General features: G+C 38.5%; 1 protein-coding gene across 1 annotated transcript; it reads left to right on the top strand.

Moving 5' to 3' along the window:
• Positions 1-2,500: 2,500 nt before the first annotated feature.
• Positions 2,501-3,576, top strand: LOC147901253 (mavicyanin-like). Its single transcript, XM_087376143.1, has 2 exons — positions 2,501-2,898; positions 3,052-3,576. The coding sequence occupies exons 1-2, from the start codon at positions 2,727-2,729 to the stop codon at positions 3,438-3,440; spliced, it is 561 nt and encodes a 186-aa protein (XP_087232269.1). The 5' UTR covers positions 2,501-2,726; the 3' UTR covers positions 3,441-3,576.
• Positions 3,577-23,988: the final 20,412 nt, after the last annotated feature.

The following is a 23,988-nucleotide window of genomic DNA, read 5'->3' as shown; positions in this document are numbered from 1 at the left end:
AGAGAGAGAGAGAGAGAGAGAGAGAGATTTTATAAATAGTGGGATTCATGTAAGAACAGAGCAAGAGTTTAGAAAACCAAGATAAAATGAAATTTTAGCCTAGTATAAAATACTTTCTAAGAGATAATAGCTTTAGCTAGTAGAAATATTGATTGCAAATCTAGAAAAGAACGAGAAGAGTTATGAGAGGAATCACAATAGCACTAAATTCCAAATCTTTGCAAGAGCATTATCCCTAGAGATTCAATTCTTAAAACATGCGACTTTATCATACAATTATTTATGAGCTTTTAGTTCTTCTATCTTTCCCTCGATATATTCCCTTAATGCTTTTGGAAAAAGTTTTAACCTATAGTTTTGTTCTCTTGCCTTCCCCATATGTTCGCTAGAAAAACAAATTTAAACCTTTTTTTTTAAGGGAGGATTAGGGGGTAGGGGATTTAAGCAATGGGAAAAAAAGTGAACTACTTGCAAGCTTTTAGTCCTCCTCTCTTCCCCATATGTTGACTTACTCTCTTGAAAAACATTTAAGCTAATTTTTTATTTGAGGACTAGTGGGTGATCAATTTGAGGAATGGGAAAAAGCATGGTAAAACATATCCTTTTTTTTTGCTTTTGTGTCTTGTTTTGTCCAAGGTTAGCTTTTTCCATTTTCTTATGCTTGTTAAATAATAGTTTCTTATAGACTCATAAGATTAATTTATCCTTCTTATGTGGGCCCATATGGTCTATTGGTATTGCATATATATGTGTGCATGTGTTTGTGTCCCATCTGTGTGTGCATAAGTGTGCACGTGTGCGTGCATGCGTGTATGTACGCGTGCACATGCACATGCATCTACACCTATGTGCATGCGTGCATGTGTGTGTGGGTGTGTGGAGAGAGAGAGAGAGAGAGAGAGAGAGAGAGAGAGAGAGAAGGGGGGGCAGAGAGACTCCCCAATGTGTTTCGCCTTAGTTAAAGGTGGTGTTACTCCTATTTGAAATGTATTGAATATTAATTGCAATTTGTCTCTTGTCTTTGTGACATTTATTTGTTGAGAGATACATTCTAAAATTTGGAGACCCATTATGTTCCCCTGCTCATGGTACCATGTTTGTGGATGAAATTAAGCACTTTTACAACCAGGGGGATCAATACAATTGACATGCAAGTTGAATTAAACGAGTGCTATTGGATGGCTAAGATTAATTCTCCCTTGATCTCCTCCCTTAGATTTGCCCTTGATGGATGGCTTAGAATGATGAGGCACTTCCTCCTTTAGATCTAGTGCTTGATGGATTGAGGTGATTCCTCTTTTTATTAGATCTTGGATTTGATCAAGGATTTGGGTTTAATTGCTCCATCTAATGAGTTGGAGTGTTCTACCATGAATTTTTAGATTAGTGAAGATCATGAGTTTGAACTAGGGGTTAAAGGTCACCTAGCCATGAAGATTAGTGAAGACCATGGGTCTAAAATATGGATTAGAGGCTTATTAGAGGTCACCTAGTCATGAATGCTTGGGTCCTTTTGATAATGAAATTATGATCACACTCTCAACAATAGGCAAGGTACCTACGATATCTATCCTTCCTTAAAAGAAGTGGAGTCTTACAAATTAGTTCTTTTCAACGCCAATCATAGGCCTAAACTATGGATGAGAGGTCACCTAGCTAAACATGGCATTGTGCCCAACAAAAAGGATACTTTCATTGCTACTCAAGGAATCCCACCCTTTTGATGATGAAACTCAACAATAGGCAAGGTACCTAAGGTATCTATCCTTCCTTAGAAGACGCGCAGTCTTACAATTCCTTTTCAACGCTAAGTTTGGAAGATGTTACGCTCAGCACCAGTGCATATGGAGAGCTCCCGTTATAGATATTGTCTAGGACCTAGGTTGATTTACGTTCACGTTTGGAATACGTTACTATCAGATTGGGTGGCGGGTAGGGTGGCAGGTAAATCGCTAATTTTGAGGCAGGAGAATATAAACTAACACTGAGAAGGCGGTAAGAAAGAACTATGCGCATTTCAGAAAGAAAAGAGAGCAGAGCAGCATGGCCGGCGGCCGCTCGCAAATCCGGAAGGAGAATTAGTTTGTTTGGGATTCGGAGAGCATTGCAAGTCGGTGGAAAAGAAAGATGCCACAGCGACTTTCTTTCAGCCGTTGGCTGACAATTTTACGCAAAGAAGTTTGTGTCTTTACGCCACCTCACGAAGTTTAGATGGAAGAAGAAGAGGGGCCTCGAGGCCGAGGCCGATGTGCTGATAGTGCAAAACGTTGACACTATGGAATCAATCAAACATGATGAGACTCCAAAGTTCAAGCAAGACTGAACTCCCAACCAACAAATATGCCTCAGTCGCTTTCTGCTTTTTGGGCTCCTGCATTTTGAGTAAAGTAAGCATTTGGTCACCCATTCGTAATCTGAGCCGCTCGATCCACTGCAGGTGAGGCGAGTGACGATCTGCCAAAGTGCAGGGAAGTAGGTTGCTGCAGCTGATTGATTCCTTGCATCCCAGAATGGTCAAGCTCAAACATGCTCTACCTATAAGAACGCAATCCGACTCAGACGTGTGAGGAAGAGTAGTTGAGACTTTCTACGCTGTGTGTGTATAAAAGCCTGAAACATAAGAAGAAAGAGCTGCTTGTACAGCTGCGAAGTGGTAGTTCATCGTCTAGAATTTGTTACTCCGTTCGTCTCAGCTCGTCAATTGAATTCCACAATCCTCAGTGATCATGGCTGGGCGCAGCATTTGGAGGTTTTTGGCCGCAGTTGCAGCCTTCTCTCCTTTCATTCAGTCAGCACTCGCAACTCAGTACACCGTGGGAGGCTCAGCGGGATGGAACACCGGCGTCAACTATCAAACTTGGGTATCCGGGATAACTTTTAAAACCGGCGATTCTCTCTGTAAATTCCATCACCTTCAACGTTTCTTGCCTTCGCGCTTCAATACGAGGGACTCCCTCCTAGCGCAAGCTTCTGCAAAAGATATTTTCGTTCTCCTAATGTGAATGGATATTTAGATTTATGGCATTCCCGAATGTCTTGTCTTTGGTGCAGTGTTCTCCTATCCAGCAGGGGCGCATAGCGTGCTTCAGGTGAGCCAGCAGGACTACATCAGTTGCAACACTAACTCCCCCATAACGTCGGACAACTCGCAAGGCAACGATGTGCAGCAGCTGAGCATGCAACAGACGTATTATTTCATTTGCGGGGTGGCAGGGCACTGCCAGGGTGGGATGAAGGTGGCGATACCAGTTCAGGCGAGCGGATCATCCCCTAGTTCCCCGTCCAGCACCGGCAGCACCAACAGCACGGCAACGAGCCCCAGCAACAGCAGCAGCAGCAGCAGCAGCAGCATGCCATCCAGCGCCAGTTTTGGTGCAGCAGGCATGCTCACGGTACTGGTGATCGCCATCGCCAATATCGGCATTGCTATAGCTGCGTAAGCTAGAAAGCTGCTTCTCTTTTTGCTATATTCGCCATAGTTGTAAGCCGCTCGTCTGAAGGCCCCTACTGCTCTAGTGCTTTGTTTTCAAGAGAAGAGCTCAGATTGTAGAGTTGCTTGCCAGCGCCATGGTGAGCTTCTTCTAGCCATCACCATAACTATATGTTGTAATGAAATAGTAGCAATTTTTGGGTTATGTTGTAATGAAATAGTAGCAATTTTTGTGAGAGAGAGAGAGAGAGAGAGAGAGAGAGAGAGAGAGAGAGTTTGTTTCCCTACAATATGAAATATTCCTAGATTTTGGTGGGGAGGTTAGTGCTTCAATTCATAGAATATTATTAAAACCCCTTATCTCTAGACATTAGGGTTAAAACAACCCTCCAAATTATAATTAAAACCCCTTATCTCTCAACATTAGTTTTAAAACAACCCTCCAAGTATGGAGATAATAAGGAAACATCTCTACAGTGTTAGATGTTAACTATAACATAGTAGTTGACCCAAAAGGAGGGGATTACATCTACATGAGAAAAATTTTAATGTGAATTCCAACACAAATTTTTTTAATTTGATAGAAGTCTAGTTCAAATCACCTTAACCCACAATCATTCATACCCACACAACTACATCGGTTAAGGTAGTAGTAGTAGACATTTACAACACCCCTTTCCATGGTGAAGAGTATACAAATTTGGAGTAGGAAAGAGAAATGTTTAATAGATAAACTTTGAAAAACATCCACAAAAAATGAAGTAGCATCATTAACAGATGAACAATTTTTTTAAAAAGAGGAAATGTGAGCAGTAGAGCTTTGATAAATCATTGGCAGCATTACTTTAATTAAAGAGGGAGTCTGCCTACCTACCACTATCCAATAAGCAAAATAGTGAGAACCAGTTTTAACTTTGGTTGGGAAGACAGGTGTCATCAACACCCCTCCCTTATTATTGGAGTCACAATAAAAATTGATGCTTAAGCCACACACTTATCAAGCTCAAGTAGCGAAGATAATGAACTTTGTATTAAAAAAAAAAGGTTTAATACAGAGCAATGTTAAGCACTATCAGTCTAAAGTTTAAGAAGTAAGAATAATGCACTTCTGTATTTAAAAAAGGGGGTCAAATTGAAATAAGTGAGAGAGAGAAGGGGTTTAATTTAAAAGGAATTTAAAGAAATAGAGGTGGTTTGAAGGGGTTAAAAAAGGAGGAAAAGATCTTTAGAAAGTGTAAGCAAAGAGGAAAAAATAAGGGTAAACCATAGTTTAAAAAACCAAAGAAATTAATGAGAATTAAGGTGCCATGGAATGATAAGAAGTACGGTAAGGAGTTTTTAGTTATAATGATAGGGGTTAAAGCAAAATAGAGAGGGGAATTTTTAATATAAAGAAAGAAGGGGGAACTAGATGTAGTTAAATAGAAGGGGGGGTTTTAATATTGAGAGGAGGGAAAGTTAAAAGTACATAAATAGAAAGGGGAGAAAAAACTAGTAAAACGAAGGGGGAATTAATTAGTAGGGAAAGAAGGGAAATAATTGAAATACCAAGGGGGGGGGGGGGGAATGCATGTAAGATAGGAGCAAATTAGAGGAGAGAAACTAGGGGAGGTCTGACCATACTAAAATAGGAAATGGAAGGGACCTGAGTATCCATGTCATACCCTTGGATCAGTCGAGGCTGCACGATGTTCGAAGCTAGAGGTAGATGTGCCTATGGGCCAAGGCATAGGGCAAGCAAAGGCTACGTAGTACATAGTGTTGTAGTTGGGGATCTGGGCGTGATTTTCATAGAATGAGCAGGCGGTTGGATATGACCTTCAAAATGCGAGTAGTCTAGTAGGTCGCAGAGGTAAGCAGAGTAGTACGAGCGAGAAGTAAGGTCGCTAAGACTAGCTACTTCGCCTAGCATGCGGGTAGTAGCCGCTGACTGCAACAAAGCAATAGGAGAGGGAGGGGGAGTTAGATCCTTTTAAATAGGGGAAGGGGGGGTTGGTCAGTCAAAGGCGACCAAATAAAATAATAGGGCGGTTTCTTGGGGATGCGTGCCGATGGGAAAGGCGAGATAGCCACTACCTAGTCAGTGGGTAAAGAGTGCGGGGAGGGGGGCCTTTAATTAAGGTAGCTTAGATAGTTTAGGTAATTTTTAAACCTTAAACAATAGCATAGACAAATAACATTATTTTGTAGAGTTAATACCATTACAAAATACCATAGGGAGAAAAATACCATTAAACAAATAGCATAGACAAATACCATTAAAAAACCATAAGGAGAAAAATTCTCTTACTAGAGTTAATAGAGTAGGAAAACACGAAATTATAAGAAACACTAAGAATAAACGAAGACGATTAACTAGAATTAAATACATAAAATTGAAAAGAGAAATAACTTAGGAAAAATTAAGGTGGGGCTAATTAAGATAAAGCCACAAAAGGTGTGAAGAATAGGCAGAAGGGGGGTTTAGTTAGATTTTTAAGGGTTTAGGAGGGGGAGAGGAAAAAGTAGAGATAAAAAATTTGGAGAATTTAAAAAGTGATGAGAAATGAAGAGATCTAAGGATTTGGGAAAGAAATGAAGAGGTGAGAGAGAGAGAGAGAGAGAGAGAGAGAGAGAGAGAGAGAGAGAGAGAGAGAGAGAGAGAGAGATGGTAGAGAGAGACAAGGAGAGGGTAGAGAGATATGGTAGAGAGAGACAGGGAGATGGGAGAGAGAGAGAGAGAGAGAGAGAGAGAGAGAGATGGTAGAGAGAGACAGGGAGAGGGTAGAGAGAGATAGATGTAGAGAGAGATGGTAGAGAGAGACAGGGAGAGGGGAGAGAGAGAGAGAGAGAGAGGAAAAACAAGGGAGATTGAGAAAAAAATACGGAGAAAATCAGAGACAAATTAAGGGGAGAATAAGGGAGATTGAGGGAAAAGAAATTAGGGAAATTAAGGGGGGTTGTCGAGGGGAGATCTAATGAGCAAGTGGCCAAACCAATGGAGGTAGGGATAGTAAGTGTGTGTGTGTGTGTTTCTCTCTCTCTAGATCTATCTATGTCTCTCTCTCTCTACCCCTTTAATTTTACATAATTAATGCCCATGGTGTTATCTTATTAAATGCATGTGTCCACTTATGTGATGCACATGGCTATAAAATCATCATCATTATTCACAATATTATAACCCTAAGTAGATGCTCATCAAAAACCTAATCAGCTTGCTACTTACCTAGCAATCAATGGCTAATGATCTTAGAACCTATTCCTCTACCTCTGAAAAGTGCTTCTATCATGCACAAGTGAAGATCAATTTTTTGGGAAAGAGGATAAAGCCCTTTGATTTACGTGGATACAACTTTGCCATCTCTATGCATTTAAAATGTAATCTCATTAAGTGCGATCCATTTTGCATACAATTTCATTTCTTATAAGATGAGAGCATATTGTTTCAATGTCATCTCAAAATGTATCTCAAATGTATTTCTTGGCTATGGCTATCGCTCCTAAGCTTGTACACATTGGTAAGCCATTGAAATGTGTCTAGTGTAACGATGTGTGCTTTAATAGCTGATCAATAAAATCGAAGTAATGATATGCCAATGATTAATAATTTCCAATTAAAGCACAACTAAACCATATGTACCAAATAGAAACAATTCTTAAGCCCTTACTTGTATTTGAAGTTGACTACGAATGATAATGAGGCTCTACCTCAAACCCAAAGCTACCTCCAAGTAGCGGGCAAGTTGGGAGGTCACTTGGACTAGACAATTCTAGTATTTCAATATTGGCTAAATAGTGAGGATTCAAGGAGGCACCTGCACCAAATATAAAAATTTAGGATTATGGCATGTAACGGCAGGCGAGGGATGTCCTGGTCCTCAACAAATTTTATGTCGTTGCTAAAAATTCCATGGCCAAAAATGTATGGGTGTGGATGGAGTGGTGGTGCATAACATCAAACATGTATGTGGGGGAAAGTGGGTTAGTGAGGTCAAGGTGGTATCGGATAGATGCTACCCTAATCGAGGACATCCACAAGGAGAGATGTGGATCAGAGGATCCCACAACTGTTGGCTATTCTAAGGGCACTCTCTATCATGTATTGTTGAGTAGAGATATACACATACACTCAAGATTCTGTTTATGAGTCCAAGCTAATCTACCTTGGAACCTAATCGACTTGAGGTACATGCCACTCTCTTCATCATGTTTCCACATAGGTTCCATCCACCTTAGAGCGCTCCATAGTTCCTAAGGCACACATGTTTTCTCATGAAGATCTAGGACACATTATTTGTAAGCATTGATCTTCTTTGTTGGAATTTGTTGTTCTAATTGGTAGAACTAGGAGTTGCGGTAAGAGAATTTCTGATTCATGGGAAGGATATAGCATCATGTATGCATAATAGAGAGAGAGACAGAGAGAGACTCTCTCTCTCTCTCTCTCTCTCTCTCTCTCTCTCTCTCGATGTGTGTGCACATGCATGCGTGTGTGTGTGTGTAGTACGATGGCTATAATTAGAGTTTCTTTTACTTCACAAAACAACAATTGAAAAGTTGGCCATCATTTTTGTATGGCTTTACACACACACACACACACACACACACACATACACAGAGACAAATAGCTATGGCTTACATTCATACATGCGAAAATATATCATTTTTAAAGCAAGCTTTTAAAGTGTACATTTTTCAAAGGTGTAAAGTTTTTAAAGCAATATGTTTAAAAACAGTCCATAGTTGGACTTCTTGACTGTAGGTAGTCCAGTCCAGTCGGTGGAATCTCTCCATGAGAGTTGAGAGTTGTGGTGCCATGAGCACATGTAGAGCAAAGGTATGAGTAAAGGGCAAGCTACCACATGGCATGGAGAAGATATCCCACATGTGAGCATGCATATGGATGTAAGCACCCACTCCTATAAAAGGGAGGTTCATTTGAAGTAATATCAATCAAGCACTTTGCACTATCTCAAGATTCTCTTTATGAGTCCAAGCTAATCTATCTTGGAACCGAATTGGCTTGAGTTATAGATCGTGATCACTCTTAGGGTTCATCCACCTTAGATTAGTGTTGTCATTAGAGTAGATTAGGGTCCATAGGAGAGCTTGGTCCATGTGCTTTAACATGGTATCAGAGCTTACCAGGCTCTCCTAGATTAGATGTAGATTTTCTTGATTGAAAGTTCTCTTCTACCTCGAGAAATTTCTGTCATGCATTAGAAATTTTTGTTTGTATTTCTTGAAATGTCCATGAGTGTTTCCTTGAGAAAAAGAGACTGAGAAGTTCCCTTCAGCCTCTTCAAGCTTCCTTCGCCTGAAGACTCTAGGAGCTTAGACGTAGTGGCTCTCTTGAGAAGGCGGCTCCCCATAGTTTGGGACTCCAAAGCTACAACAAAGGCCCAGTGTGCCTATCTACAAGCTCCTATGTCCAGGCACCAGCCTTCATAGATGGTCTACTCTAGGAAAGGCATAGCCCCGAGCCTTCTCTCGGCCAACCTCTAATGTCCACCCTTCAACACCAGTGCACGGCAGATAGACTCCTCTCCCTTACACGACAACACTTTGGCTAGACTCCGCATCAGAGACTGGACTCAGCATCGGCTCTATCAGTCTCTTCATAGCTATGGTGAGCCCATTGCTATTGAGGGGAGCATCAGAGGATACTACCACTACCAGACGGCAATCTTTCCATGCTGCCTATCTACAAGCGAGCCTCCATAGTGCCATAGCCGTCCACAGTCATGTATTGCTCCCGTCATATCCAAGTCATGTCCACCACCTTTGGCTACACTTACAGCTGCCTCCATATGATGGCTACTCCACCAATGACTGTAAAACGACACCAACAGGTGTTTCTATGGATATTCAATTTTTGGTGCTATTGTGTGTGTTAGAATTGTTATTCATGTTTCAATTGGTCCACAAGGGTATGGGGCACAACCAATGTTATGGTTTGGCAATTGTGATGAAGTGAAATCTCCTAGCAATTTTGTGGCATACTTTGGATTCTTTGCCTTGAAGGTTCCATATTGACTAATAACTTTCCCTCGAATGCAAACCTATGGGGTATAACATATGTAATCATCTCGATCTCAAGCAAAGGCAAGGAATTTGCTCCTACACATCGTGGTCCAATTGGAACTAGGCCTTTCAATGGACAAGGGTCTAAATCACCTTTCACTTTCTCATATTCTTCTTTGGGAAGAACATTGTCGCCCTCATTGTGTTGGCCTTCTTTATGAGATGAAGACTTAGTTGCTGCATGAGTGAATAATGCATTTTTTATTGTTAGATTAAGTTCAAGAAGAACCTAACTTACAATGTGATTGTATTAAGATTAATGTTGTGCATATTTGATTTCAGTTACTGATTTGCCATCTTTCAAGCCTTCAAGTTCAACCAAAGGAACAAATGAAAATTGATTTAAAAATAGTCATTGAAAAATTAGTTATGAATTGATTGATTGCAGATCCTCTAAGAATAACGAAACAGTCAACAGTAACATCCAACATTAGACTTCAAGCATTGATAGACAAAACCAACAGAAAGTAAAAACTGTAGTGGTTCAAACTTAGTAGAATGAGAGAGAGAGAGAGAGAGAGAGAGAGAGAGAGAGAGAGAGAGAGAGAGAGAGAGAGAGAGAGAGAGAGAGAGAGAGAGAGGGAGAGCAGAAGAGAAACAGAGTTTATTGCTTGCTGGACAACCGGAGCACATGGCATTTCTGAGAGAGAGAGAGAGAGAGAGAGAGAAGAGGCAAAGAGTGTTATGTGACAGGTCCGAAATAGAGAGGTTAATAGCTAGTTTGAGGTCAAAGTCTGGCCGCTAGCGTACCAGAGGGAGGGACGTGGTGTTTTCGATTGAACAACAAATTAGACTTTGAAACGAAGAATTGTTTGATCTTTGTACATAGTACGTAGAGATACCATCACTGAAAATTCTTAATTTCCTAAGTATGCTACTCCATCACAAGGCTACAAATTCTATACTAAACAATTTGAACATCCACCTTATGCGTGGACTTGCCATGTAGCCAGCTCAAATGATTTATGCAAATCTCTCTTCACACCCTTGTTGATCGTAGTATTCTTCATCAGCAAACCTTGCTTGGGAGGCACAGCAGAACATGCAAGCATGACAGGAGAACTTATGAAGCTAGAAGATTTTCCTTTCAGCTTCTTGCCTATCGATGCACTGGTACTTCGATTTTCTGCATGTACACATAATTACTACACTAGCAACAAAGTTTAAACGAAACAATGATGTTGCTTGTAGAAGAACGAATTCTCACAATTCATTGTGGACATCGCATCATCTGTTGTGTCATCTATATTATTTGCTAAGACTCTCTTCACCATCTCTACAATAGGTTACACAGTTGTTAAACAGTGACGCAAACGAGCAAGGAAATGAAAAAGAAATGAAATAGAAAGTTGAAAGAGAATCGTGATATTTCACCATGATGGAAAGTATTGTCGTCAGTATCCATCGATTCCGTAGAGCACGTATGACCACCCATCGAATTACTGCTTCCCTCACAATTCGCCATTGCACAGAAACACAACCAAACTACAAATGTCAAATGACCTCCACAATATACGTCCCATCTTTTATGATTGATTTGACAAGCAACAACTCCCTAAAATACCTCGTCAGATCTCTGCAAAGAGATCAAATACTGTAGATTCGTGGTACTTAATATGGTACTATGACATGAACTTAGGGGTAATAAAATTTCACGTACCTCTTCACTTCCTATTACTTTCGAGCTAGGTGACAAAGATCTTGATCACTGAGAAAGGGGAAATAAACAAATCTTTCATGCCAAGAGACCACACCATACTTTCCTCCCTTAGATGAGAATGAAGAGTGATGTTGTACTCTAGCATAGGGAGATGAAAAGGATCAACGGAGGCCATAATCTCACCAAGCTAGTTTGCATTAAAGAGAAGAGTGATACATTGTTGAAACAAGATCTTGTGGCTCAACATGACATGAATTGATATATATCAAGGAGTTTGAAGGCTGACTGGGTCGGATGGGTAGGTTCCGGGGAAACATTGCACCTCCTTCGTAGAAACCTCTACAGGTAGCTCAAAACACTATGTAAACTATCATCAGACATAGAGGCCTATAACTTCTAGCAAAGACATGATATCAAAGATTCAAACACCTATACTAATGCGCCTTGAAATGGGTTCACTCTGATATAAGTTTCGTAAGAAACAGAGAAGCGGTTGAAAACTTATGGGCATTTTACTAGATGGGGGAAAAAACTATTTGAAAAAGAAACAATCACACACAGAGAGTCATAGCCTGGTGTTTTCCCCTTAAAAATTTTAATCTTTTGACAAATCAAACACTCAGCAACATACTTAGAGATATCTTTCTTCATCAAAGGCCAATGAAATTCTTTAACAATACTTTGATAAGTTGCAGTCACCCCTTGATGTCCCACATAAGGAGGTTGATGCATTTCCTCCATAACTTGTAATCTAAATGGTTTGGTGATGCAAAATCTTTTTAGATAAAAGAGATATCCATCATTAACTGAATAATTAGATATAGGACTCCAATTGTTTTGTTCAAGCTTAGTTCATATATAAGAGAAATTAGAGTCATCTTGATAAGAATTTTTCATTGCCTTGAATAATTATATTTCAATCACTGAAATGTTGTTGATTTGTGGTCTTCGACTTAATGCATCTGCAACCGTATTTTCTTTACCAGGTTGATATTGAATCATTGGGGCTGAAAACTTTGAATAAAAGAAGCCCATTTGATATGTCTATCTGAAATCAATGGTTGCGTCAAAATATGCTTAATACTTTGTTGATCAGTCTTGATCAAGAATTCTATGCCCATTAAATAATGCTTCCAAATTCTTAGGGCATGTACCACTACTATCAATTCTTTGTCATAGCTACTATAATTAAACTCTAATGGCTTAAGATTTCTACTTTCAAATGCTATAGGATGATTATTTTGCTTAAGCACGTCTCCAATCCCAGTTCCACTTATGACAACAAAGAAAGGTTGTGAGAAATCTAGCAACTGAAGTACTGGGGATTTAAGTAAAGCTTCTTTTAAAGCTTGAAATGATTTATCATGGTTGGAAGTCCAAATGAACTTTGTAGTTTTCTTTAGGAGATAGGTTAGTGGATTTGCTAAGAAAGCAAAGTTCCTAACAAATTTCCTATAGTAACTACATAAGCCTAAAAATGATCTTAGCTCATGTATAGCTTTAGGCTTTGGCCATGTCTCAATACATTCCACTTTCTTTGGGTCTACTTGAATACCTTGACTTGAAACGATATGACCCAAATATTCAATGCGATCTTGAAGGAATAGACTCAAATTGATGTACAATTGATTTTCTTTTAAAAGAGAAAATCAATTTCAGATGTTCCTTGTGATCTTCAGTATTCTTGCTAAAAATCACAATGTCATCAAAGAACACCACTGCATAGTGTTGATGCTTTAGAAAGACTTGGTTCATCATTCTACTAAAAGTAGATGGAGCATTCGTCAAACCAAATGGCATAACCAAAAACTCGTAATGTCCCGTTTGTGTTCTAAAAGCCATTTTGTAAACATCTTCTTCTGTCATTCTAACTTGATGATAACCAGATTTAAGATCAATCTTGCCAAAGACTTTAGCTTCTCTCAACTTGTCAAGTAAATCATCTACTCTTGGAATTGGGTACCAATTCTTGACAGTGAGTTTATTAAGTGCTCTATAGTCCACACACATCCTAAATGTGCCATTTTTCCTTTTCACCAAAAGGACTGGAGCACCATACGGGGAGGTACTTGGCCTAATCAACTTCCTTTCCAGTAATTCTTCTATTTGTCTTTGAATCTCTTTTCATTCTAAGATGTTTACTCGATATGGAGCTCTACAAGGAAGTGAATTTCCAGGTTAAATCTCTATGCGATGATCTTCAGGTCCAGACTTGGGTAAACCTAGGGGTAATTCGTCCAAGAAACAATCCGAAAATAGCGAGATAAAATCTTTGTAATTGTCATTTGATTTAATTTGTGCGGCCATAATTGAATTAACCAAAACCAAAAATGATTTTTCACCTTTTCTAAAATCCCTTTTAGCTTGTGTGATTCAACAAAGGATTCATTTCATTTTTATTTGTCCCTTTAAACAAATTCCTCTATCCTTGTGTATGATCCACACTTGGTGAGTGTTATAGTCAACATCAGGATTAAATTTATGTCACCATGGCATTCCCAAAATTATATCTTTTCCACAGAGAGGAGCCACTGAGAAATTTCTCTTTTCTTTGTATGGATCAATTGCGAGTTCTAAATCTTTCACTTCATTCAAACAATTATATCTAGTTTCACTAAAAGCAGCTTTAACCTTATACTGTGTTAGTGAAACTTTAAGATTCATTGCTGTTACTAATCATTCAGAAATGAAATCGTGTGTACTTCCATCTTGTAGAATAACAATTTCTTTCTCATTTATTTTTCCTTTCATTTTTAACAATGCATAAGGAGAAAACTTTCCCGATTTACTTGAGTCAGAAGTGTTACCCTCTTGCTTGACTTCGTCAGTCATGTTAATCTTTACAGTTGATGTGTTCTTCTTTTTATGAAAATTATTTGCATAATGCCCCTCTTTGTGACAGTCGAAACAAGTTCCCTTCTTCAAGTCGGTCTTCTTTTCTTCTTTTGATTTGTCACAATCCTTCGAAGATGTAGTCGATGGCATAAAGCGAGAATACGGTTTGAACTTAAACTTCTTGTCCCTCTTTTGAAAAGGAACAAAAGGTTTATTCTTTTCTCCATCCTTGGTTGGGTATCTCGTTCTTTCTTTCACAATTCGTAGCAAGTGATATAGCCAAACTCAAGGAATGAGGATTAAACAGTTGATCTCAGCTTTATTTTAGCCCTAAGACCAGATACAAATTTCATCCTTTGCTCTTTCTCAGAAATACTATCTATGGTTTGAAGTTGAATGAGAGATTGTCAAAATCTCTCAACATACAAAGCAACAGTCTCTTTTCTTGATTGATGCAAACTATCCCATTATTGATGGACTTTAGACTTGAATTGTGTCGAAAGAAAGTCTTTCTTCAATATTTTCTTCAATTCCTTCCAAGTAGTTGGTCATCTTTTACTATTTTTGACCACATTCCACCATAGTGCCGCATTGTCAACAAGATGGTTAACAACACATTTAATTTTGTCTTTTTCAGGAAACCTTTTACCCTGGAAATAATCATCATGTTGACTAATCCATGCTAAAACAAAATTTGCATCTTTCTTCCCATCATATTTTTGAAAAGTAAAAGATTTCCTAGTATTTTTATTTTCCTTGTTTTCTCTTAATGCAGATTTAACAGCTCTACGAATCACTCCCTCAAAATTGGATCCTGAAGTACTTTCATCTCTCGCATGTCTCTTCCTTTTTTTGTTCTTAGTTCCCTCAAGCTCTTTCTCTAATTTCTCTCGATGATCTCTCTCTTGCAAAAGTTAAAGCTGAAGTGCATTAATTTAATCTTGAATTGTTGGAGATGGTGCGAGATGCTGTGCCATTTTATGAAGCAAATAAACTCTCTTACACACTCAATAAAACAAAATTTACTCAATCGTTATACTTATCTATTGTGCGCTCGCCACCCAAGTTGAGAGCGTCCACTAGCATTGCCAATCGTCTTCACCAAGATCCACAATACCAACTTTATGATGCTATCAATATGTGAGAGAACCTTCTTGATGCTTAGTGACAAGAGGTTTATGGCCTTTGACTACACGACAGTTGATGAGAAGCTCCTATGGGCACGGTGTCATGGCGGCACAGCCTCCGAACTTCTGAAGTACACTTCACAGTGTATGCAAGATGGTGCGACGATGCTCTAGAGTCTGGACCTTTGGTGGCTGCTGCTGATTCAGTGCTGCTCTATTTTTGATGAGCTAACTCCCAAGTGTCCTTTTGAGCTTTGGAATCCACACGCACGAGAATCATTGATGCTCGTGGCTTGAGGCCTCTATGTGATGGGATTGCTTTAATGGGGCAAGTCCCAAGGGTCTTTTGGCCTCTGTGCACAGGTTGGCTGGCAATGGTTGCTGCTGTAGATTGTGTGTGGAGTCGTGGACCAAAAAGCAAGGCACGGTGGCCAAGTCTAAAGATGAGTCATGAAAATATGACTCTATTACAGCAAATTGGAAGTTCATTCATCGCTATGTTGTTAATTCGACAACAACCTCATTTTTTTGAATTTGGTGAAGAAGAGATTTTAATCCTCTTGAATCCTAAGAAAGAGGTTAATGTCAAAGTCATTACAACCATCCTCAGGTTTGATGCAGCCTTTTCCTTGGTTTTATACTTTGCTTATTTTGATTAAACCCAAGAAGCTAATACTTTTTTTTAAATATAGTAATGTTATAGCAAATTTTCCTCAAAATATACAAAGCGTTTCATATATGCTCGATCCTCTTATTTCAGAAGTGCTTAGCAACAAAGAAGAAACCATAGAGGATGTTTGCAAGTGGTTGAAGCACGTTCCTATGAATGAGGCACGAGTTATCTTTATAGCATTTTATGAGAAGTAAGCATCAAACCCTACTTGTTTTTTCTATTGCATTGCTAGAATTGTCTCAAACACAGTAATTATTCTTTATTGATAATGCAGCTCACATTGGAGTTTGGTAGTCATGGACATCTTTGCTAAGAAGTGTTTCTTTGCCAACTCAATGACATCTGTCCATGGCAATGTGTTAGAGTAAGTATAGACTACACTTGTTGTCACTTCTTGACATGTAGATTGATATGCAATGCACATATTCACTGTTGTTATATGTTTTGATGTGCAGATCGGCTCAAAAGTTAGTAGGTGCTATCGACACAGTAATGCAGCAATGTGACTTGGCACAACAAATAGAGTATATAACATGTCAAGTATCACATCAAGAGGATAGCCACATCTATAATTATGGATGAAGGGTGGGCTACAATTGCTTTTTGGTACTTGGTCAAATTTTTGAGATACAAAATGACACCACACTGTCAACATATATGGATTTGCATCTCTATGCATTTATAACATGTACCATTCGAGCAATCATTAAGGGCAACATTATGGACCCTCCCACAAGGCAAATAGATAATGGCTCAGAGGAGTGCGAAATGAATGCCGTCAAAGAGTCAAAGGGGATAGAAGACCTCAACTCTACAAACATGGCTTTATTGGAAGAATTGGGAAGCTCTTTTAATGTTAGGGTTATGATTCAACATAGACCTCAGTATCTTGAATTTGGGGGAGAGGAGATTTCAATCCTCTCTAGAGCTTCAAATGAGGTCAATAACAACGTTATGATGGCCATTCTCAGGTTTGATACAAACTTTTTCTCTGCTTGATAATTCAATATTTTGATTAAATCTAATAATCTAATATTCATTTATTTGTTGGTGTAGTATAGTTATCTCATGATTTTGTAGAGCCACACAAAACCGTGTGTATATGTTGGATTCCCACCTTTCTCATATACTTAGCGATAGCAAAAAGACGATAGCCGATGTTTGTAAATGGTTACAGCCTTTACATTTACATGGCGTGCGAGTCCTATTTATGGCATATCATGAGATGTAAGTATCATGGCAACCTTTATTTTCATCTTATACTGGCAACATTGTGTTAAATAATAATGGTTCTTAATTATTCGTGTAGGTTTGGTGGTTTGGGACCTTGAAGACAACTATTGTTGGTTTGTCAACTTGATTGCAGGCTTTCATGGCTCAGTGCAAACGTAAGTATTTTATTAATCTATTGTTACTTCTATATTATGTACCTTATGTAATAGACACACTAAGTTTTTATAATATGTCATGATGAGCAGGTCGATTGAGAAGTTGGTATCTGCTATCAGAGAAACAAGACAGTACAAAGACTCGCTAGACTTCCAAAACGTTTGTTGGTAGTAGAGCAGGAAGATGGGCATAGTTGTGGGTGGAGAGTTGCCTATAACTGCATGTTGATTTTCAAAGAAATTTTCTCACTTAAGCCACAGGTTTCATTGGAAGACTCTTTGGAGCTCAAATATTCAGAGGAGGATATACAATTGTTTAGGGCTGAAATCATTCGAGACCTAATTGCTGCCATTAGAATACAACGTGCAACTGAAGCAATATCAGAGCTTGCATTTAAGGAAGAGGAGACTGAGTCTATTATGAAAGCACTGCACACTACAGAAGAAGTAGAGACTCAGTGTACACCTACAGCACCACAGCCTCCACTGGAAGCATCAAAAGAGTTGCCACAGCCTTCGCTTGCATTTAAGGAAGAGGATACTAAGTCTACTCCGAAAGCACTACATACTACAGAAGAAGTAGAGACTGAGTGTACATCTAGAGCACCATAGCCTCCATTGGAAGCATCATAAGAGTTGGCACAGTCTCCACTAGAAGCATTAGAAGAGTTGTGATGAATGTATGATGTTGTGTTTGTATATATGCATGAGGAGCATATTCTCATGATGTTGTTTATTCCATGAATGTTATGGTTGACATTTATTTGTTGCAATGTATGAATCATGATGTAGTTTTTGTTGACTATACACCAATTTGTGACTTATTACTTAAGTGGCATTTAGTCATGATATTTATATATTTATTTCATGCACACAATTTTATGATATGAATGTGCGATGATGCGATTATTTGGAAATATAACCTTGTGTGATGAGAATTTTGATATGAATATGTGATGATGTAATATTTGTAATATATTTCACTCCAAAGTATCAATTCCCAATGCTCCACTCACTTAAAGTACAGCATTCCCAATGCTCTGCAAAATTTTATTCAGTTGGATAGTCTCCAATCACTTAAAGTAGAGCATTTCCAATGCTTCTCTCACTTTATTCCAACCCTTATCCTTATCATAGCGAACACATCGTGCCTTAGTGCACTTGTATTCTTCCATCGTAGTCCTTCCACAAACACTCTCTTATTTCTTACATCCTAGTCCTTCTGATTAACTTGTATTCGTCTTTCACTTTATGTCTTCGCTCACTTTCTATCACTCTTGAAGGAGGGGCAGCTCACTGTGCATCCCTCGCTATCGCTCCCTCACTCTCCTTCTTCTACTTTCCCTCTAAGACATGGTTACTACCCGACTTCATTTACTGAACTCAAATTCTATCTAAGATCTCTTTTGTATGGACCAATGAAGGAAAAATCATTCGAGGAGGATATGTTATGCACATGGCTGCTTGATTTGAACTCAGCAGAAGAGGTGAATATCCCTAGCTTTCTTTTTCGCTTCCTTTAATCACGTACTTCTTATGCTAACGAGTTAAATTTTCATACAGCATATGGCGGTGGCTAGAAGCTATATTGAAAAAAATGGTGAAGATGAGGAAGCCAAGAGAGAAAAGAAGAGTTGTTGAATGCTTACAAGTCGGCGAAAGATTGGAAACAAGTTGTGAGGAGAGTCTGTGAGGATATTTGCGATGCCAGCCTTGGTTAGGCATGGCCTGTAAGTTTAAAGTCTTCTTGTTTTCATGAAGCCAATGCCATAGTAGGCACTTTCGAGGACATATGCTCTCTCTAATGACTTAATAGTCAAGTGATGGAAATTTAATTCTATAGAGACTTATGTGTTTTCTAAAGTAACTATAATAGACAAGAAATGAAACTACAGTTCCACAAAGACCTTTTAGTTCTCTAATGTAAAGTTGTAATAGACAAGAGAGACAAAGATGAGATCTTCTAGGCTGAGCTAATGGAAGGTGTTTTTTAACACCATATGGCTTTGAGTTATATGATCTACTTCTTGTACAAATGTGTCATGCTTTTTTTTAAATGTACTCTAGTTTTACATTAGGGAAAAAGGGAGCTCATTTTGGGGCCCTGTAAGAAATTCACTATTTTTTGATTTATTTCTCTCCTAAAAGACCTCAAAAATAGTAAAATACGGAAACGTGGCTCAGAACTATCAGTAAGGACTACAGAACTGTCAGTTCAGAAAGGAATAAGATAATCTTTTGTCTAACTAACACGATTTTGCATTAAATATCTCCTTAGTTTTTTTTTTGTTTCCCAAAGATTCCGCATCCCTTTTGCCGACGTGTGCAGACCTTTCATAAAGAATCCATCACTGAACTTGGTGATTGTATGTTTTCAAAATATTTACATGGATACCGCCACACTTCCATGATTCATGTTACAAAACGACTATGAGATTGACAAGCAAACTTCACAACCTCAGAAGCACAAAAAATGGCCGATACTAGTGAGTCACTATCTCAGAAGAAGCGATTACACCATCTTCACATCGACTTAGAAGAACAATATGCTCCAGCACAAAAAAGACGAAAGGATACGGTGCTAAATGCTCAACAGCGGGAAAATATTAGAAGAGAAGGGCTTCAACATATTGACTTATGGTGCGATGGAAGCATATATCCAAAATGTCAAGTAAAAAACTCTACACCTCCATTTGTCAATCCCACCACATTACTGAGGTTTGCCAATGATGGACAAAATGGACTTCTTGGTTATATTTCAGCACAGTCTGCATTTGTAGAAACATATAAAATAATGTACCTACAAGAAAAGGGGGCCAGGATGCAGGAGATAGCCATTCGTGCAAAATTGGAGCAGCAGTTGCAAAATGAAATTGAGGAGCATTCAAAGAGTAAAAAAGAGTTGACAAGAGCAAGAAAGAAGAGAACCATGCTTGGAGACAGACTACGAAGCAGGAAGATTAAAAACATTGCGAATTTGAAGGCTGGGACTGGTGGATGCAAGCGAAGAATTCAGGAAGCAAGGTTAGATTGAAATTTATCATTTTGTATACTCAAAAAGGCTCTCAAATGATTATATCTATTTTGTCCATTACCGCAAAACAAGAATGGAGGTGTTGAATGATATAGGCATATTGTGTTGTTACTATAGGAAATTATTGGAGCTTGCAAAAGAAAATATGGATCTGAACCTTCTTCCTGTTTAACAAATGAAAGGATTGCTTTCTTGTGGTGTAGCAAAAGGTTTGATTGAGGAAAAAAAATACAAAACAGTCAAATGCAATGTTGTAGAGGACTTTGTATCCAATAATCAAATTGATGGCACTACAATCCAAGAGGCTCTTGATGTTAGTGGAGTTAGCAGGAAGGGATATAGTTCGATTTTCCATGCGATCTTTGAAAGATCAAAGGATTAAACGAGTTTTACTGCCAAATCCAGCAACCGTGTGGAGGATAAGAGGTCATTTGAATGAAAGTATAGATGAGTTTATTGGGCAATATATCCATATTGAAGAAATATTTCATGGTGGTAAAGGAACCACTATGTATGACCCTTGGAACAATATATTTGTAGATCTATAACAACTTCAAAGAAGAATGGTCGAGTTTTATGGAATAACATTTGAGGAGTGCAAAGGCATTTTGAAATTTGTTATTAAACTGGATGAGTGTGAGGTTGTAAAGGAAAAGAAAATGGAAAGGGTTACTATTACATTGATGAATGGAGCACTTGATACATCATTGACTGAAGCAAGTTTGAAGTATTTTAGTATTCAATCGGAGAAACACATATGGTGGTTAGGCTCGTTCCACGTATGATCATTTTTTGTTTCGTACTTGATTTTGGTCATTGTTTTCAAATCTGTTATAGTAAGACTTTTGTTTTCTATAGTCTGGTAGGTGAAGATAGAAGACCATGAAACACTAGATTGGGTGTTTCACCACACAGAAATACCAAGAATAATCAAAAGACAAGTGCAAGGCAAGAATCTCCATGTTGCAGGAAAAGGTGATTTTCAAGTAGAGTGGCACATGACAGGGGATCTTAAAACACTTAAGTGCATGTATAACGTTAGTAAAGGAGGCAACTCAAAGTCTCCTTGTCTTTACTGCAAAGAATCAGCTCAAGTAATGGATTCCAAATGGTGGAAGAGAGCACCTAATAGAGATAAAGTTGACCCTGACTTCAAGGCCATTTTGGACATTCCACTATGTAATGTTCACATCTGCACATTGCATGGTCTATGTCAAATTATTGAGAAATTGGTATTTTTGTATATTGGACTTGCTTGGAAACTCTGTCCCAAAAAAATAGAAAGGATGCTCTTCAAGCATTGGAAAAAGTGTTATCCGATATAGGTCTACATGGAGGAGATGTTCAAATCACAAAGGATTTTAAAAAGTCTACCAATGGCAAGGGGGTACTAATAAAGCCCTCTATTGGTGGTGTTAAAGCAAGAAGATTCTTGTCTCAACCCAAACACAGTAAGCAAGTAAGGCAAGGTAGAACAGTTTCAAAGATTAATTATGGATTGTGGAAGTAAGTCCACAATGCCGTGAAAGATCATGAGGCAGATGGGGAAGCATGAAATGTGAAGGCAGAGGTGTGGAGGTCTCTTGATCAACTCTTCATGTTTTGTGACAAAGTAACATGGACAAAGAGTGATTACAAGAACTTTGAAGAGGCAATTAAACATTTTGGGAAGTCAATGAAAGACGCGTGGATAGCCTGCAATATAACTCACTACATGGTAAGGTTCTGTCTTCTTCTTTTACTTAAGTGTGATCCTCTTTTTTTTAATTACTTACTATGCATTCTTATGTCTTACAGCATATCATCTACAACCACTTTCCCTATTTTGTCAAAATGTATGGATGTCGAGCAATTTGGTCTACCCAACGCATGGAGAAGTCTCACTACATGGCACGTAATGCATTTTTCAGACACACACAACACTATGAAGGGAGTCAAAAGGAAAATAGTCTGAAGGAAGTCTTCCAATGGTTTTACCGAGGCATACTACACAAGCTGCATGCTAAAAGAAAAGTTGCTAGCTCCAAAGTCAAGCTTGCTTTTCTTCTAGCCCAAAAGCAAAGATGAAGACAAACTCTGGACAATTCAATGGCAGCAGAGAGACATAGACAATGGAGGGAATCGAAGATATTTAGAAACCATAAATGGACAAGTAAGCATGAATAGCAGTTTGTAACTTATTGGTATTATGTCCACATGTTTTCAAACTCAATCAATAGAATTTTTTTTTGTGGAACAAGTGACTCTTGGTGTTATGCCTATATGATTTGAGACTCCATCAATAGTATTTCTTTTATGAAACATGTGATCTATATTGACAAGCATCAATTCGTGCATGAGCTACACACAAAAAATTCAATCAATACTACTTAATTATGCTAGACACACTATTGATCCTTACCAATAACATACTAAGTGTTAAATGGTTTTAGAAAATACTGAGTGTGGGAAGAGTACTGAAGTGTCGTACGGTGATGGGACAAATGCAAAAGGGTACTGATCGTCCATACGGACAAGTAATTGATGACAAGATCCATGTCAATCCACCACCACACCACCATCAAGGAGGGAATATCAATTCGGAATGATATCTTGAAGTGGTTCGTTTTCTCAAACGATTGTCCTCGAACGTCAGTCCCAGGTGAGACCATTGTCTCTTCTATCTTCTCTAAGAATGATGAAGTTAGAGAGACAGATACTCTTGGTACATTTTATAGACATCAAAGAGGTTGAAAATCAACAAATAGGTATGTGATCTCGTTTTGGTTGCCACTGCAGAGGTTGGAAGACACACACAAGTGTATCAAAACTTTAATCTCCAGTAATGACTTTTGGTGGAACTCTGGCAAAAAAAAAAATTTCATTTTGGCTGTATTGCAAGAGAAGGAGTGTAAAGACAGGATTGAAGGTCTATGCAAGGAAATTACAAAGATTCCGGAGCTGCCTCCCTCCTTCAAAATATCTATCCTAGGAGGGCTTAACTCCATTCGAGGAGGACTAGATAGAAGATGAGGATACTATTGTGATAGAGAGGATTAGGGAGATCTCTTTTTGTTCAGCCATGTTATTACAGGCCGTTAGGAAGGATGGGTGTAGAGGAATCCCACCTCTCTTGAGGCTGTTGTAAATGTGAATAGATCAAATGTACTTGAGAATTTTGTGATGGGTTTTTCCCTGATGATATAATAAAATGCTTACCTTTATAAGTATCAAAGAGCCATCGTTTCATAAGCAATGCCATCTTTATACTAAACGTAATACAGTTTGTTCACAATTTCAATATATTGTTTGTTTAATATTTAATGACACCACTCTATCTATCCCAAGGACTTTGTACAAATCAGTTCATCTTCAACTTATTGTTCATTTATACAAGATCATTCCAGACATCAAAGACTTTGTACAAATCAATTTAACTTCAATATAATGTTTGTGCTATATTTGATGACTAAATCCTATTTCTCCCAGGGCCTGCCGATCAGAACTCTCTTTTTGATCTTGATTGGACTCTTTTTCTTCCTTATTGGCTTGATGTCAACTGTCTGTTTATCAATGCTTGCCTCTGTTGCTTGTTTGGGAGGGGTATCCTTTTCTTCAGCTGTCTCCACGTGTTCTTCTTCTTAGATTGTGTCGCCTGATGCAATCATGGGTGGCTCTCAAAACCTTATGAGCTTGTGTTTTCCATAGCCCTCCAGACATTTGGGCTCCTTAACACCACATGCTAATGCATAAGAAGTGTAAGACAAAAAGTAAGAGGCACTAGAGGCCTACTTAT

This window comes from Dipteris shenzhenensis, chromosome 6, assembly GCF_047967505.1.
Source record: "Dipteris shenzhenensis isolate YYH24624 ecotype China chromosome 6, Dip_SZ_1.0, whole genome shotgun sequence".
Classification (NCBI taxonomy): domain Eukaryota; kingdom Viridiplantae; phylum Streptophyta; class Polypodiopsida; order Gleicheniales; family Dipteridaceae; genus Dipteris; species Dipteris shenzhenensis.
The sequence above is the reverse complement of the archived record's forward strand: the minus strand, read 5'-3'. Positions and strand labels throughout refer to the sequence as shown.